The sequence below is a fragment of the Microplitis demolitor genome, chromosome 1 (genome assembly GCF_026212275.2).
Source record: "Microplitis demolitor isolate Queensland-Clemson2020A chromosome 1, iyMicDemo2.1a, whole genome shotgun sequence".
Classification (NCBI taxonomy): Eukaryota; Metazoa; Arthropoda; class Insecta; order Hymenoptera; family Braconidae; genus Microplitis; species Microplitis demolitor.
In genome coordinates, this window is record NC_068545.1 from 15,203,445 (window position 1) to 15,222,745 (window position 19,301).

The 19,301-nt window shown below is 31.8% G+C and overlaps 1 protein-coding gene across 6 annotated transcripts in view; it reads left to right on the forward strand.

Moving 5' to 3' along the window:
- LOC103577772 (bromodomain and WD repeat-containing protein 3) overlaps positions 1 to 19,301 on the forward strand; it is a 90,972-nt gene that overhangs the window by 16,178 nt on the left and 55,493 nt on the right. For all 6 annotated transcript variants that reach the window (XM_053739555.1, XM_053739689.1, XM_053739652.1 and 3 more), the window contains exons 5-6: positions 5,004 to 5,063; positions 17,436 to 17,586. In XM_053739555.1, coding sequence (XP_053595530.1) covers positions 5,004 to 5,063; positions 17,436 to 17,586 — 211 coding nt within the window. The remainder of the gene's footprint in view (positions 1 to 5,003; positions 5,064 to 17,435; positions 17,587 to 19,301) is intronic.

The following is a 19,301-nucleotide window of genomic DNA, read 5'->3' on the forward strand; positions in this document are numbered from 1 at the left end:
TTCCAAAGGGAAACAGTAAGGGATATTGAAGCGGGTCATAAGATCTATGAATTTCAGAAACTCGTTGAAGTCGACCATCTCTCGCAGTCAATACAATATCACGAGGACCTTTGTCTTCATCTATCATAAGAACAGCTACTTCATCTACTACTGGCGCATTATACCGACCTCTATGCTCATTATTAGGTTTTACATCAGCATGAATGATAAGTTTTAAATCATTCGGTGGTCTATTTTCTAGATTGTACTTAAAACTTTGAATATACGTATTATGATCATGAAGATATGATTGGAGAACATCGATAAGATCGATTTGCAAGCTTGGGTTTAAATTTGAGCGCAAGGATACCTGATCTGCATGGGAAACAAAATATATTTGCAGGAATTCGGGTTGTGCCCCTACAGCTGGAAGTAAGTCACCGATTAAATGATAAACTTGCCCTTGGACTTTAAAAGTGGGCATAAAGTTTCCCTCACGAATTTCTTTGGCACCAAATGAAGTCATCTGAAATAATGTATTATATTGTCTTGAGTGGTTTAAGAAATGCTTAGATAAAGGATGTGAGCCTGATATCAGTTCCTTTAAAACGGATGTTGGTTCCGGAATTATAGGTATATTTACTTTACCACCACTACAACACAGTCCAGGAGTTTCAGCTGCCCATTTTTTTGCTTGGCATAAGTTGCATATTTTATCCATTCTACCAATATCAATATCATTTAGCTCAGAATAGTCAACGGTACAATCATAAGCAAAAGCAGCATTTAATAAATTATGTTGTCTGCGAGTTCTATTCCTAGTTGATCGGGCATTTTGCTGTGCTAATCGTTGGGATCGTTCAGTGCTTGATTCCCGATCACGGTTAGCCAAAGTTCGGGAATTCTGTGAGGCCAAACGTTGAGAACGTTCAGCACTGGATTCCCGATTGCGGTTAGCCAATGTTCGGGCATTCTGTGTGGCCAAACGTTGAGAACGTTCAGCACTCGATTCCCGATCGCGGTTAGCCATAGTTCGGGCATTCTGTGAGGCCAAACGTTGAGAACGTTCAGCACTCGATTCCCGATCGCGGTTAGCCATAGTTCGGGCATTCTGTGAAGCCAAACGTTGAGAACGATCAGCACTCGATTCCCTTGCACGGTTTTGTCCAGTAATTGCTCGTTGTGTAGCCAACCTGTGCATATTTTCATCCTCAGTTTCATTGCTGCGCAAAACTCGCAGCCGCTTTGCAGTAGCAGTCTGCCGAGAAAGCTGAGTTCTTTTTCTCGGCATAATAGTGATGAAGAAAAAACGTAGAAAATGAAAACTTAACTAAAGCGTATCACGTAATAAAAAAAAGAAACGTAAGATTAAGAAGATTAATAATTAGGAACCTAATTACTTTTATTTTAAACGAATATGTCAAAATAACAACCGTAAAACGAAAATAAGGTAAACTAACTTTATGCTTAAACTTAACCCTAATCTAATGAGAATAAATAGGTAGACCACACCTATTTACAGGTTTTATCTAAAGCAAAAAAAAAAAATTGAAACTAAATACGTTAAACTAAACCCTAATCTAATAAGAATAATTAAGTAGGCGACACCTATTTAGGTACCTACAGGTATTATGTACCACAAAAAAAATTAGAAACTAAATACTATTTTTAAATAATCTACCTACATGAAAACAAAAAAGTGTTATTATTGTGTAACTAAATACTATCCTAAAACAAATAAAGTACCTACTATATAGAAAACAACTACAAAATGAAACTGTGTTTAAAAAGTAATATTAGGATGATAATTATATCGCATAAACAAATTAGCGCTGCATTCAACCGTTCAGTAGGGAGCCGACCGCGCGAGTGAGCCGCGCGGCATGGTATCTCGTTGAGCTACACCCCTCCCGGCTTGCCCGCAAGCACCGCCTCTCTCCCGCCGCGCCGGCAAGCGCAGAGAGCGAGTTGGTTTTGTTTCGGAGTTATTTATGATTGTAATTTTTAAAGTTTTTTGTTAAAATTAAGTTATATCAAAGACAATTTTATTCACAATGAAGTACTCTTAACCAACAACATATTTATTTGAATATAAAGATTATAATATTATTATGTTGATACAACTTAAACAAATTATTTCGACCAAATTAGGTACCATAAAAACGGTTTTTGTGAGTTAATCTTAAAAGATAGACATATAATGTCGCGGACTGTTTTTTAGATCATTAAAAGAGCTATTATTCTTTAATACATATTTTTTGTGTATCTTGAACCGTTTTCACGGCGCACGCAACGGAAGGCTTCAAAGATGAAATAATTTCTCCAGTTTTTTACACATTTACCACTATATCTTTGCTCCTATTGGTCGTAGCGTGATGTTATATAGCCTATAGCCTTCCTCGATAACTGGACTATCCAACACAAAAAGAATTATTCAATTCGAACCAGTAGTTTCGGAGATTAGCGCGTTCAAACAAACAAACAAACAAACAAACTCTTCAGCTTTATAATATTAGTATAGATATTTCATTAATTTCTGGTGGTGCCAAAAAAAAATGTTGTTTTTCGGCGCACCCTAATTTTTATATTATAAAATAATTCCAACTTTTAGTATTGATTACAAATACATTTTACAATTGTCTGATTATGCTGCACCGAGTAAAAATAATTATCTTGATATTTTTATTTTAAGTCAAAAATTTTTTTTTCAAGTCGACATATTTTTATGCTTAAATTGAAAAATTTTTAATTGCTTAAAGTGTTTTAATTTCTTAGCATAGAGATACTTTTTTGAAGTAAGTTTTTCTTTAAATATGAAAATGAATTGTATTTTTTAATCGAACAATTGAAAGCAGAACATAGTAAAATGACGAGTTATTTAAAAATTCAAGTTGTAGTAAAACACAAGTACCTATTATAGAATCTGGAGATTGCTTGTTAATTACATATAACCATATATAATTATGTAAGATTATATATAACCATGGGATTTTTTTTGTGGCATTATATATAATTATATGCAATTACATAAAATCATATATAATTATTAGAGTGTGCCAATTTGAGGTGACTTTTTTTTTCAACAAAATTCAACAAAAAGCAGGCTGAAAACTTGCGGGAAGGTGAGAAAAGAAGCCTTTTCGAAGCGGAGCTCTTAATATTAATACTTAGAGGTGCCTATTTCTAATTTTCCATTTTCCATTAAAATAACATGGTAAAAAATATTATTTTTAACTTCCTGCTAAGAAAATTGCAAATTTTCGAAAATTCTGGAAGCTTGGTCGGTAAGGCTCGTTCAGAGATATTCCAAAAATAAACTTTTTTCAAAAATATTTTTTTTGGATAACTTTTTATGTTCTTGATGGATTGATTCCAAAATCAACTGGGCTCTGAAGCTTTAAAAGCCGCGTCGAATGCCACCTCAACCTTCAAAATCGGTTTATTCTTTTAAGAGAAACCGTTGTCGAAAGAATTAAAAAAAATATTTAAATTAAATATATTGTGATACATGTTAGTGTATAGTCATCATAGTATTTTCGAAATTTCTCAAAAACAACTAGATAAATCTATTTAAAAATTTGATCAGCTGTAGAACTCAATAAAACGCGTCGATTGCCACCTTGACCGTCTCAATCGGTTAATTCTTTCGAGAGATATCGCTGGAAAAAAATGGTAAAAAACGTTTTTTTTTTTTTTTTTTTTTCGAAAACAAAGGCATACAAAAGTATTTTCGAGCTCGTCGAGCTCGAATATGTATTCAGAATAATATTTTCGAGCTCAAGGAGCTCAAAAACAGCGGGAAGTTTTAGGGCTGGCCCGCAGGGTCAACCGACCGACCGATTTTTTTTTATTTTCCTAGCTAAACATTCGCACCTCATATAAATAAGTCCATAGAATATTCTTGTAGAGAATTTACCGCTCTACAAAAAAGGTCTCTTATCATTTTTTGATGAATCAATCTGTTCGAAAGTTATTGGAGCTGGAAGTCGAATCTATAAAAAATTTGCAGATCTTTTTACTTTTCCAGCTAAACTATCAGACTTATTAAAAAATGTCATAATACCTTTCTTGTAGACAATTTTATTCCCTACAAATTATTTGTAATATAGCTCATTCAAATTCCGCATTGTTTTCTAGTTGTTTTTATTTTAATGTTAAGTTCTCAGAATAGATTAGAAGACTATTATTTTAACGAGCTTAGCATTCAAATGAAAATAACTAGAAAAAAATGAGGAAGTTTAATAAACTTCATTAAAAATAATTTGTATGAAATTAGATAGTCTATCAAAAAGGTCCTATGACATTTTTTAATCAAACTGATAGTTTACCTAGAAAAGTAAAAAGATCTGGAAATTTATTATATATTTGAATTCCAGCTCTAATAACTTTTGAATGGATGGATTTATCAAAAATTGATAAGAGACCTTTTTTGTAGAGCGTTAAATTCTCTATAAGATTATGCTATAGACTTATTTATATGAGGTGCGAATGCCGAGCTAGAAAAATAAAGAAATAAAATATTTTTTTTCTCATGTTATTTAAATGGAAAATTAGAAATAGGCACCTCTAAATATTAATATTAAGAGCTCCGCTTTTAACAGGCTTCTTTTCTCACCTTCCTGCGAGTTTTCAGCCTGTTTTTTTGTTGAGGAAAAAAGTCACCTCAAAATGGCACACCCTAATAATTAGATAATTTTTTTTTACTCGGGTGCTTAAATTACATTGTATTACACGATTTTTACACGCTATTCTCACCGGAGCTTCAATGAAAGAAAGAGTATACCAAAACTACACTTATTTTACACGGCGGCTGTTTTAGTGGGAATTTCAATTTTACGCTTAAATTACACCATATTATACGGTTTTTTAACAAATTTTTTTAACAAATTTTAAGTTGAATTTTCATTTCAATACTAGGCTTTTAAGTGTGCACTTTTGGAATACCTAAATTTTTTATGTCATTATCATATCATTCGTGCCAATTGTTTTTTGAGTTCATCAATTTTATTTTTATTGCATTACAGATTTTACCGCAACGACTTGATTGGAAAGGAATATCTCATGATCAAAATTTCGAAGAATGGGTATGTATATCGTTATCACTTTACAAATAAAAATCTTACATGAAATGTATCTTCATTATGTTTTAAATATTTTTATTGTTCATAAAGAAGAACGGCATAATTTTTATGATTATTAATTTCTTCAGCGAAAGGCAATTTCTAGTTGATTTTTTGAAACGTCGTCTATCGCATTTGTCTTCGTGGCGAATTTTTCGAAGAATTTTGGCATTACCGATCATAATTATTCCAGTAGGTTCAAAAAGTATGATTAGGTCAAAATTTTATATGGATATAAGGGTGTTTCGGAAAGAAAAACAATTTTTTTTTCTCAAAAACAGGTTAAAAAGTTTCATTCCGATATAAAAATACGCTTACTAAAATTAGAGCTCTTAATATTAACAACAAGAAGTTCTGCATTGCACTTTTCTATTTTCAATAAGAATAACATTGAAAAAATTTTTTTGCATCTTTTGAGTTTTATTACTAGCTAACAGCGCGTCGTAGGAAAAAGTAGCAGAACATTTTTGTAGGTAATTAAAAGCTCTACAAAAGAATATTCTTTTCAAAATTTCATAAAGTCAACCATTTTAAAGTTATAGGCGCAGAAAAGTTAGAGTATCTATAATTGTGCCTTTTTTTTATGTTTGTAGCAAAACTATTAGTTTTATCAAAAAAATAGACATGAATGTTTTTATAATATATAAATCTTGATGTTAATAGATACTAATTAATAGGTTCTTTATAAAATAATCAATATATTTCACATTTTTAAATAATTTTTCAGTAGAAATTAGATCTAAATGTACTTCCTATTCTAATTTCAAAAGAGGCCATTCGGCAGCCGAAACGGAAGGTAGATTTTTCAATTAATCGATATAAAAAGTTAGTTTTATACATACATATCTTGCGATACATGTTAGTGTATATTCATGATATGAAATTAGACTCGTTTTCTAAAAGTAAGGGTAAAAACGACAATGATTATTTTCGATAGAGAACTTTAGATAGTTAATTTGACATAACATTATATAGGGTACCGGCGGGTAATATTAGGTGTACAAAAAAGTTCTACCCGTTTTTTGTCAAAAAAAAATATATTTAAAAATTTTAAATAAAATACAAATTTTAATCAAAATAACCACCATCAGCATCTACTACCCTTTGCCAACGCTCAGGCAACTGATGGATCCCACGGCGATAAAAGGCTTGATCTTTTGTCGAAATGAAATCATCTATTGTTTTTTGCATTTCGTTTTCATTTTGTAAGTGTTTGTCAGCCAAGTAATTTTGCAATGAACGGAATAGGTGAAAATCACACGGTGCAAGGTCTGGTGAATACGCCGGGTGCGGTAAAACTTCCCACTGTAAATCATTTATAGTGTGGTGGACGATTGAACTTCTATGAGGCCTGGCGTTATCATGCTGCAGTATCACTGGTCGAGGTTTTTGTCCCGCAAATCGTCTTTTACTGTTGATTTCATCTGCTAATTTTTTTAATTGACAACTATAGCGTTCTCCAGTAACGGTTTCTCCTGGTTTGAGTAACTCATAATATAGCACGCCCCACTCATCCCACCAAATACAAAGCAATATTTTTTTCCCAAAAACATTACGTTTTGGTGTTGATGTCGTTGGTTGTCCTGGGTCTACCCAATGTTTTCGACGTTTAGGATTCTCATAGTAAACCCACTTTTCGTCCCCTGTTACAAGTTTCCACAAAAAACTTTTTTTTTATGTCGTGAAAGCAACGACAGGCAGGTGTCAACTCGTCTCTCTCGTTGTTCTGGAGTTAATTCATGAGGTACCCATTTTCCTTCTTTTTGAATCTTACCTAAAGCATGTAATCTTTCAGAAATAGCTTGTTGAGTAACGTTTAACTTTTTCGCAAGTTCTTGTTGTGTTTGTGCAGAATCTTGATTCAGTAATTCTTCCAATTTCTCGTCACTGATTGTTGAAGGTCTTCCAGAGCGTGGTTTATCATTTAAATTAAAATCTCCGTTTGTGAATTTCCGAAACCATCTTCGACAAGTACTGTCATCAATAACACTGTCATTATAAGTTGCACAGATTATTCTTTGAGCTTCAGCAGCACTTTTTCCTTGATGGAATTCATATAAAAGACAATGGCGGATATGCTCATTACTTGCTTCCATTTTTAACTTAATAAAAAAATATATATATCGAAGATTAATATATTAAAAGTTTGATGAATTTAAAGAGTACAAACAGCTGTGCATGTACATATACGTATTCATAGCTAACCTATAAATAGCTGTTAGATAACTCCATCTTTGAAAAACGGGTAGAACTTTTTTGTACACCTAATAAGACCTAGCTAAGGGAGATTTTGAATAGAATCGAAAATATTGCATTTAATTATCGGAATGTATCATAGATCTGCTATTTTAATGCATTAGCCATAAAATGTAATGACGTAATGATAATTTATACTAGAAACAAACAAAAAATTTAACTTTTACAAACACCATACGAATAAGCCTTTTTTTTACTGCGGTAGGGTAATAAGGCCTACGGGTTAAACAAACTGGAATAGTTGAATTGTACTTAATAAAATTGGTACTAGAGATGAATCATCACTTAAATTTAGCAACAATACTTTTTTAAAAACAGAAGACTAGATTGTTTTGTTCAACAGCACTTAAAACTATCAGAATCCTTTTTAAGAGTCAGAAGAGTAGATTGTTTTTTATAATTTCTTCTGCGCTATGATATCATGTGGCGGATGATGAAATATAGAAGACAGGGAACGTGGTATCGGGACTCTATGAACTTGTCGTAACATCTCTAAGCAAGACCTTTCTATTAGAGTAGCTTTCAGCGGAGGCGATTATTTTAAATATCATTTCTGTCACTTAGGCCTTATTACCCGCGGATACCTTAGGTAATGTACCAAACTAACCTTCACACAAATAAAGTATAGAAAATTTAATGACTATGACATCATAATTGTAATCGCTGTTACCATGGCAAGACCAGTTACAATTATAGGACGTACAGGTACATTTGATACATCATATGTAATAAAAGAAATACTTTTAAAATATAAAATCGCTGTGAAATTTACAGGTTATTTTATTCACAATAAAATACACGTGAGAAAATTGTATTATAATGGAAAATGTATAAGTTACGTGGAATGAAAACCATATTTTCAATATTTCTTGATTTTATTAAAAATTTCAAGGCTATCTAATTATTTGAAGAAATGGTCAAAACATGCAGCTTAAGGTCATAAATTAAAGATTATTATACAAGCTTTCAGATACTTTTTACAGAAATTGTCTAAAAGTATTAGTTTTAAAAATTACCTGAACTTGAAAGTGTACAAAAAGTGATTTTTTCGAATAACCCTTAAAATTTCAAACAGCCATAACTTCTAAAATAATTGAACGATTTAGCCCACCTCCGAACTTAACCGTAATAATTGCCCATTGAATAAGTGAATAAAATTTCATTAAGATCTAATGAAAATTGTAGGCGCAATCGTGTCCTCAAAACTGCTTTATATCCCATATATATATGTATATATATATGTATAAATTTTTTAACGAATGGTATTTTTGAACCCTACTCAAATAATTATAATAGGTGAAAAAATTCCTTGAAAAATCGACTATTAGGACAAAAAAAAACAATAGTTAGATTTTTAAAAAAATCTACCTAAAAATAGTATATCACACACCAAAGGAGGAAAGTAAGGCATTCCAATCCGCGTGTATAATTGGCAAAGACGCGGATTGGGACATCCTACCTTCCTCTGTGGTGTGTATACAATTTTTCACCGGATCTGTACCTGAAAGTTTAAATTTCTGCCTCTAATTGTGGGAAGAATAGCGCTGATTTTTATCATTTGTTTTTTCATAAGACACAAACGACTTTTTTACCGCTAATTAGAACAGGAATTCAAACTGTTGGTGCAGATATGATGGTAAAAACTATTTTAATATTTCACAATAATTAAAACAGAAAGTGAATTTAAAGCTAGTTTTTTTTACTGAAAAATGATTAAAAGTTGTACAATTTTTCAATTATTACAGGAATAAACTACTAATTAGTATCAATTAACGATAAAATTGATGTTTAACGGAAAAATTTAAGCCCATTTTTTTTATAAAACTCTGACAGTTTTACTGTGAAATCCCAAAAAACAGTGAAATTGAAAGTACACGGAAAAACAATTCTAATTAAATTTACGATAATAATATCGTAATTTGTCCTATTGATTATTGTAGTAGTATACTAGACTTTCAAAATCGTAATTTTTACGATGTAGCGTTGGAAATTTTTTTCAAGAAATAATACTTCAGACAAATGATAAGAAGTCTTAAGCTCTTTAATGTAAATTACGATGTGAATATCGTAAAATTTGAAAAGAAATTTAAAATAAAAGAATAAAATAATAATCGTTCGGACGTTGGATTCGAACCGAAGTACTTTCGAGTGCAAAGTGTCCGATGCCTTGGTCCACTCGGCCACCGAAGAGTCTACACTTTAGATAGATTTTAAGGTCCATATAAATGATTTGAACAAACATCAGAGCGCCTCTTGCGGAGGACAAAGTTAATTTTTAAAAATTACGATACAATATCGTAATTTTTATAGCTTACATCGTATTATAACAGAGGCAGCACTATAAAATTTATTTTATTCAAAAGTACATAGAAAGATAAATATAGAAATAAATATAGTTTTTAAATTGTAATTTTTATTTATTTTTTTTTTTTTTACGATGTTAAATTGTAATTTTTTGAGTAATTTTAAATCATAAAAGTATTTGTTAGAATAACGATCTTAAATAGTAGAAAATGTAACCCACATAGTAAATTTTAAAATAAGATATTTTAAAATTGACGCTAATAAAAGTCTAGTCCACGATTACGATATTAACGTCATAAATTTTGCTAGAATTTTCGTTCCGTGTATATATTCCCATGTATCGTCATATATGCCCCATATATGGACATATGTGATCTATATATGACCATATATAGTTCGTTTTTCCCGGAGAGCTATTCTGACTATTTTAAGAATAATGTCCGCGGGTGTGTGTGTGTGTGTGTGTGTGTGTGCGCGCGCGCGCGTGTGTGTGTGTGTGTGTGTGTGTGTGTGTGTGTAAACTCTTTGTAACTTTTTAAGTAATGAATCGATTTGGATGATTAAGACGGCAATCGAAAGAGCTTGTTGGCCATAAACTTTCCTGAAAATTTCAGATCATTTGATCAAGTAGACTCGAAAATATATGCAAATTACTGCAAAAACTTTTTTTTAGTTTTTTAGTGATTTCTCATTAACGACTTGAACGATCGACTTCAAAATCTAATCAGCTCTAAAATTTGATGCAACGCGTTGATTGCCGCCTTAGCCATCTCAATCGGTTGATTTGTTCGAGAGATATCGCGGGAGAAATAAATGGTAAAAAACAGTTATTTGCGAATATCTTTGACATTACTCAACCAAACAATTTCAAAATCTGATCAGCTCTAGAACTTAATAAAATACGTCGATTGCTGCCTTAATCATCAAAATCGGTTCATTCGTTCACGACATATCATTGGAGAAAGAAATGGTAAAAAACGGCTTTTTCCAAATATCTTCGAAACAGCTAAACTAATCGATTTCAAATTTTAATCAGCTCTAAAATTCAATGAAACGCGCCGATTGCTAGCTCAAACGTCAAAATCGGTTAATAAATTCAAAAGAGATCGGCGTTGAAAAAATTAAAAAAATAACATTTTATGTTATTTTTCCGGATAAATCATAATATAATGTACTTGAATATGTCTATGTGTAAAATCGTACCAACCATTCCTCTTTATGGTTTTTTTCGATCATCATATAATGTCATCTAACTCGTTTTTTAGTTTAAATCATATTATCAACAAAAAAATTCAAAAAATGAAATTTTTAATATTTTTCTCGGATATTTCATATTTCATTGTTTCTGACACAAGTCAAAACTTAATTAAATCTTAATTTTGATCCCTGACATTGATTTCTGCCTCAATACACTGATTTTATTAAACATAATCGGAAATTAAATTTTTAAAATCGCTTCTTTATCAATGATTTTCGATTCTTAAATTTTCAAACTTCAGCATAAAACGTAATTTGTTAGAGCTTGAAAAGATCATAAAAAAAATAACCGCATGTAATAGCATTTTCGAGCCCTAAGAGCTCGAAAATACATCCGCACTAATGTTTTTGAGCTCCTTGAGCTCGAAAACAGCGGGAAGTTTTGGGGCTGGCCCACAGGGCCAACCGACGCCCAGACGTTTTTTACCGGCTACATGTGCCTGTCTGTGTGTTCGTTTGGATGTACTAATGCAACCGATAAAAAAAAAAAATTGGGGGACCGTGCATGATGAAAAAATTTAAAGTTTAGATCTGAAAACTAGAAAATTGAAGCTACAATTTGCTTTTTTTATTTTTACTCTACGGCCATTTCCTACCGAGTTACAGTATGTTGAAAATCACTCAAAAATTTGGAATTTTTTTTCCTATATCCCTTAATTTTTGTGACCAGTGTATCTCCTTTTTTTATCGTCGAACTTTTAAAGCTTAGTAAGGGAGGGTGGGGCAGAGCGGTTCCCCTGAAATTTTGATCAAGAAGAAAAATTTTTTTTTTCGTCTCATTACTATACATCGGATATATTTGCGTATTTTTAGCCATACGCATGACACTCGGGGCAAAATGAACCAGCCAAAAATTGTGAAAAAATAATTCTTTCAATTTTTTATCGTCAAATGTTGAAAAATTTCATATATACATGCATTTTTTGGCTGATTCTCTATAACTGGGGCTAATTTGGCCACTACAAATATTCGAAATTAATAATTTATGTTTTAATTGTTAAAATTTTTCAAATAATGCAAAATGATGTGTAATCTGAAAAATCAAAAAACATGTTTTTCGGGTTTAAAACAATAACAAATAAGAAATACAGAATTGTTTTTTTTTTTATACAGTAACAATCAGTAATTAAGCTAATTGAGGGAAACGATTTATCACACCTTAAAAAATTTCCTTTGAGTAATATAAAACCAAAAATAGTTGTCAAGAGAAAGATATACATTCTTAATGATAAAAACAAAAAAAAAATTATCATTTTTTGGAGAGAATCCTCTCTGTCCCACAAAAATAAAAAAGTTTTTCAGAATTTCGGCAATATATCTATAATTTTGTTTGAAATAGGAGAAAAGTAAAGTGATCTGATAGTTGAAAGCCACAATAATAATAATCGGCATAGGAGGCCGCTCTGCCTCACCCTCCCCCATACATACTACATAAAAAATGTTAATTTCGATAAATTCAGTGATTAAGTGAATCATAAGTAAATTTTATTGATCTAAAACAGCTCTCGTAATACATAGACATTTGACCGGGTAATATCTCAAATTTTGTTATCTGCTGATGTGTGTACATAATGAATACGTCTTCCGTAATCGATATAAGTTTTTACGACTGTAATAAATAAAATGTATTAATGGCAGATCTGGTCAATTACTTTCAAAAAAAATTTTTTTTTTAGCATTTTGAAAACTGTCTGCCACAATGTTAAACGCGCGATAACGGTCTGCCATTATTATTTTTCGTTAATAATAATGATATATTTTGAAATTTCAAAACGGCAGACGTGGTCAAATGCATTCAAAATTTGCCAAAAATTGACACCTATCTTACTTGCGCACACGCCGCGACCACCACTTTGGGTTTAGTGAGTCCCCACCTCATGTACGGTAGGTATAGGGGCCTCGATGAGCAAAAACCCAGGTTTGGTCAAATACATACAGGCATCCGCTCACTGGCTCTTAGACTATTATTATAATAATCAATTAATATATTATAATAATCAATAATAATACTTGCTTTTTCTTAAGAGAATAAAAGTATTTTAAACAAATAGTTGAAAAATAAGAAAAATAAAAATAACAAATATATGTATATTATTTATATCATGACAATAATTTTTAAATATTAATTTATTAATTAATAATTCAATTAATCGTGAACCAAAGTTATTTAATGTTACATACAAATTATATTGATTTATAGCCATTCCGACGAAAGCTTGAAATTTTTTTCTTATCACGGTTTCTTTCCCCACTCTTTAAATGTTAGTTTTAGTGGCTTTGCATATACTCATTATAATATAATAGTGGTGAAAGAAAGAACTGGTGAGAAAAAAATCCCAAGCTTTCATCGGGATGACTATAAATAATTACATTGATCACTAGTGGCATGGTTCAAAACTCCGCCTGAAATTAACCAAACTTTTAGCTGCATTAAAGTTTTAAATGTAAGATTGTACTGAGTCTTATCTTACATTGTTGTCAGTTAAATGTCGCTTACCAGCTCCAACGTGAAATTTTTGTCACAACAGATGGAGCTCAGTACAATCCGACATTGTACCCAGTCCAATCTCGTTCTTTCCGTGTACTTTACTTTTTCTGCGGCTATTACTTTAAAATGGTTAACTTTATAGATTTTAACAAATGAGCTTTTTTGTAGAGCATTCAAATACCTACTATAATGTGCTGCAAATTTTTCCGGCGACGTATTGTTAGCTAATTATAAAAATCAGGAAACCTCTTATTGTTAATATTAAAAGCTCTAGATTTCATAGTCGTATTTTCATATTGAAATTAAACATTTTAACCTGATTCCGAAAAAAAAAAAATTTTACTTTCGAAACCCTAATAAACATACTGATTATTAATCTGAGATCACGATCGTAAGTTGGCGCGATGGACAGCAGCAAGGACTTTGAATCGAGCCACCTTAGGCTCGAGCCCAGCAGTCGCCGGTTTTATGTTTTTTATCAATAAGAAACAAAATTAACCCATCTTTGTAATACCCTCATCCATTATATTAATACGTAAAATCCGAAGAGATTTGTTTTTTCGCGTTCTGATACTTTTCTGAAAAATAATCACTGACTGCGGAGTTTCGATGAAATTAGTAGAATTTTATAAAATTTCCTGATGGTTCATAAAATTTGATACAATTTTATGGATATTCATGACAAAATTTTTCGACTACTCTTATAAGTTTGACTGAATAACGTGAAGTAGAGAGCCTGTTGTACTGTAACAAAAAATTATTAGTAAACCAAAAATGACAATTGTACTAATTAACAGTGATATTTCCGAGAATGTTTGATCTACAATAACAGTATCTTTATTGATATAAACATGAAATGTATGTAGAGAATGAAAAATATTTCCTTTTTATTATATAAATGAGAATAGGTTTTGTAACTTGTGGATGATAGGAATTACTTGAGAGTAATGAACGTATTGAAACAATTAGTGGCCCTGAAAAGGGCCGTTGAGTTTGGCCCTGAGAAGTAGTGATCGTCAAGGAAAGAGGTTAACTAGGGAATCCTCTATTAACATGGCCAACGTTATCGATCGTGTGATAATGCGATGACCTAAAGATAAAGGATATTTAATAGGTTCTAGGCCAGAATATCCAATGTAAAAATATCCAGTGGAAAAAATATCCATCAGTCATTAATTTTCTACATAAACGGATAATTTTTTCAATGGATATTATTGCATTGGATATTTTTGTGTTGGATAATTTTATTATGGATATTCTGAACGGTCACCATTTAATATGACGTGCACGGTGCTTGGTTTTCGTCGTTCTATGATTTAAAAAACGATCCATGATAGGAATATCCTCCTCTATCGAATTACAAAGCAAAGTGACGGCTTCATCTATATTTGGTGGAAGGGATCCCGAGTAACTGCTGCTACGCTAGTTAGAGATAATGTGTTCCGTTGCCCAGTAGATCACTTCGTCGCTTACGTCCTTCATCGTAGTTTAGTGTTGCTTGATAGATAGTAGTAAGTGGAATAAATTGAAATTCCTACCAAAATCGTGTCGGGCAACAACTTTATATCGGTACCAGCGAGCCAATCCCAGCTTTCCTAGTTCCTTCACTACAACTTTGAACTTACTAATACTCAAGCTTATAAATTTTGACTATTTGAAATTGGTTATTCGTCAGTTTTCAGTCAGTGATCTATCGGTCATCTATCAGTCATTTCTAAGTTAAGTTTATGAAAAGTATCTTGAAGCTTTCAGTATTCTGATGAGACTATACTCATATTCAGACAATTTTAGATACTTTCGGATTCGTTCGGACACCTTCGGCCAAATAAGTAGGTAGATATATGTCGAAAATTTGTGGACAACACTAATTTCACATAATAAAAAGAAAATTAATTAATAATTTAATGTTTTTTTTTGTCAAATATTGTAAACTATAATGGACAATATCGATTTTCAATGCAGTCGAACAGTCAAACACCTATTTGCTGAATAAGAAAAGCATACACTAGGATAGTATTTAGGCCGCATTAATAATAAAGAAAAGTATGCAGAATTCAGTATTGTCAATCACCCACTCGAACGAATAGACGTACTCACTTCGTCCTCGCGCCCAGCTTGCGAGCAATGGACAACTTGCCGCACTTATCGCACAATATACTATTAATTTTCCTATCAAAAAAATCCATATGCGAATCCAGCCTAGATTCCTATGTGGGTTCCCACATGGAGTTTTCGGATAGATTCCAATATGGTTTCCTATAGGAATATTAACCTGTTCTCTCATTTATATACAGGTATCAATAGACGATAGATATAGAAATCCAGATACCCTGGATTCTATAGAAATTACTTATAGTGAAACCCAGATTCATACATGAATTTTTTACAAAGAAATCCATGTATTCATTCCTATGTCAAGTTCGTATATGGAAATCCGATACCCACAGTTTCCTACTTGGATTCGTATATGGGAATCCAGATACACATGGTTTCCTACATGGATTCGCATATGGGAATCCAGATACCCATGGTTTCCTACATGGATTCTTATATAAATCTATACACTCCTATATCAATTCCTATGGATTCTTAAATAAATCTATATTTTCCTATATCGATTCCTATAGGTTCTCATGCAACCCCACATGATTTTCTGTCATAGGGTTACTTTAAAAAGTGCAAATCTTGTGATTATCTTTTTGTAAGTGAAAAGATTAAAATAATATTTTTAATTCTGTTTTCGGGTTATTTGAGCTTGAAGACAGTAGATCGACCGTTAGTCAGATTGATTTGTTTTATTTACATTAGCCATGACAATCTCTTGTGTTGAAGTTATACTTCTGTATAGTAGGTCCTCGTTACAAGACTAGCTCGGGGCTGTAGGGGAAAAAATTCATAGAATTGAGGTATCCCCTTATTGTGCTTAACAGCGTTTGCACCCAAACCTCACTATAAGATTATCGCCGTTTTGCGTTTTATTTATGTATTCAGTTCAACTCTACTCTGTTGAACAGTGATTATACTTCATATATAATCATAAATAAGCAGCATTTTGTCGTTCTTTTTTATTAATTAAAAGAGCCATCCAGCCTTACCCGTAATGGAAAGGTAGATTTCTTATGTAAATACAATAAAGCTACAATAGTGTAATTAATACTTATTTTGTAAGCTTAAACATGAATTTCAAGGAAAAGGGTTATGTCTTATCAGTTAGAAGTTATTAGAAGACTAAGCTGCAAAAATAAGCTTTTTTTTATTTTTTGTGAAATTTTCGATATCATCAAATTGTTAGAAAAGATGTTTCAAAAAATCAAGTATTACATCGAAAATTAAAGCTAATCGTTTAAATTTTAAAATACTTTTTTACAGAATTTAGTTATCATTTTCGGTTCAAAAGTTATTTTAGGATAAAGTCAGAAAATTCATTTTTATGAAAATCAGAAAAAATTTTAAACACCCACAACTTCCAAACTAATCGACCGATTGGGCTCATCTTCGAATTTGATCAAGGTAATCGTCCAATAAATAAGTGTATAAAATTTCATTAAAATCCGTTGAGAATTGCGGGCACTATCGTGGTGACAAGGCGCGTTATATTATATATATAACATGTATATACATACATATATAAACTTTTAAGTTGATGGTATTTTTTGACTCTACTAGGTAAAATAAGATATATGGTGGCAAAATTCTTTGATAATTCGATCATGAGACCCATTACAATAGGCCGATTTCTAAAGAAATCTACCTAATTATGTGATACCACGAATTTTAAGTATTCTTTATGAAAATAAATTATTTAATCTACAATTTTTATGTATATACATTTTATCTCGATTTTAGTCGTACTGGTCGTTAGTCTTATATCGAGGTTTCGGCGCGAAACTTTTATTGAGTTGTTGTTGGGGGGAGCGTTCAGAGTGAGTTTTAACAAATTTAGGGGGAGAGTCTTATAACGCTTAGTCTTATAACGAGGTTCTACTGTACTTTATTCAGAACAAAATTTTCATCACCTTGTATTTTTGCAGAAAAAAAGTTATCCGCACATCCATTCGAATTATTTATTACAAATATGTGCAAGAATTCACTCAATGCTCGAACGAGATGTACCTTCTTGTGTCCCGGTTGCTATATCTCTACTTGGAGCTGGTGGGCAGTCACTTCTACGAACGAAGGAAGGTAAGATGATATATCTGATAGTGGATTTTTTTGCGTCACCTTAATTTATATATATGTATGTATATATATATATATATATATATATATATATATATATATATATATATATATATATTAGAGTGCTTCGTTTCCGGCGAAAGTATTTTTTTATTGCTCATCAAGCAAAATATTGTTTTTTATGCTAAAACTAAAATTCCTGCCAAGTTTGAGCTCTTAATTCCAATCCTAAGTACTTTCCATTTGATTTCCAAGATTTTCCATTTAAAATACGCGTAAATTAAATTACTTTTTTTTTTAACTTTCTAATACTCAGCTGCGTTTTATGATATCGACGCGGTTTTAGCCGCAAATTGTAGGGCATTTGGTGTTCTTCAAAAGTGCCCATAGTATCTTAGCTGTAATTCCAGCTGTTTCACTGATGTCCGCTGAGGAAGTCATTTTTCGTATCAAATTGACCTTTATTGGCTTGCAGAACGTAAACCAATGAATGTACACCAAAAATGTAAATGGGAATTTTATAGGAAATTTTATTCCCTTCAAAAAAAGCCCTATAAGTCAAGCCGCTAAAGTCCTTAGTTTCCGAGTTAAAGGAATTTCAATAATTTAAAAAATGTTAGTGGGAAATTAATCCCCTTTTTTCTATTGTTTAACTTATTTATTAATTATCTAAATGATCTGAAAATAAAATTGAATTAGTATTCTAGTTTAAGTTAATTTATAAGGAGGATGAATGGGTGAATTGGGTAGTATTAAATAAAAGTCGTGATTGGGTATCAAATTGAAGAATATATTTGGACCCAAAAAGTTAGGGAAAGCACTACGGCATAAAACCCTTTGAAGAAGTTACAATGAACGGTATGAAAATATTGATATCAGAAGAATGATGATAACTCGTTGAACAATTGACACAAGAACAACGTATATGTATGAGTGTATGCGTGTTAGATGTATGTATGAACGTATACAGTTAGGTATTACGCGATGCTGGATCGTCGTATTGCGTTGTAAGAATTATATGCAAGATATACACGTCTGTATATAAGCAAGAAATTCCAATTGTCCGCTGGGGAACAATTGGATAGTACTTGGTACTAGAGACCGTTTAATTGATGAAAGCTTCGAATATATGTATGCGCAGAGGCGAGATTACCGACGGATCAGATCGGTCTTACGATTCGAATCGCGCAGAATGCTGATAGCTTGCAGTTAGCTTGCAGAAGTTGGAAATTCAATGTTATTGCCGATGGACAATATGATGCGACTAGTCGTTGAATGGAATGATGTCTAGATCAAATCTATTGAATTAGATTACTTAATTATGTTCGTGACAGAGACGAATATTTACTGCAGTTAATTGAATCTGATCAATTGGAATTGACCGATTATTAGTTGGCGACTAGGCCGTTACTTAAATGTATACTGAACTTAAGTAATTGATCACGGATGAATATTTATTAACAATGATAATAATGACGAACGCGGGAAATTTCACCTCAAGATATACTGAATGTTTAATAATAATGAATGATGTATAATTATTAACTAGTCACTGTTAATTGTATTGTTGTCATCCAATATTAATATTAATATTAATATTAAATGCCGAACACAATTAAATTGACTAATCAATGAAACACGAAAGGAATCCCGGGTTGAATGGGTAGGACCCACGCGTAACAGGTTCCGACTTGTTTTAAATACGACGCAGTAACCAC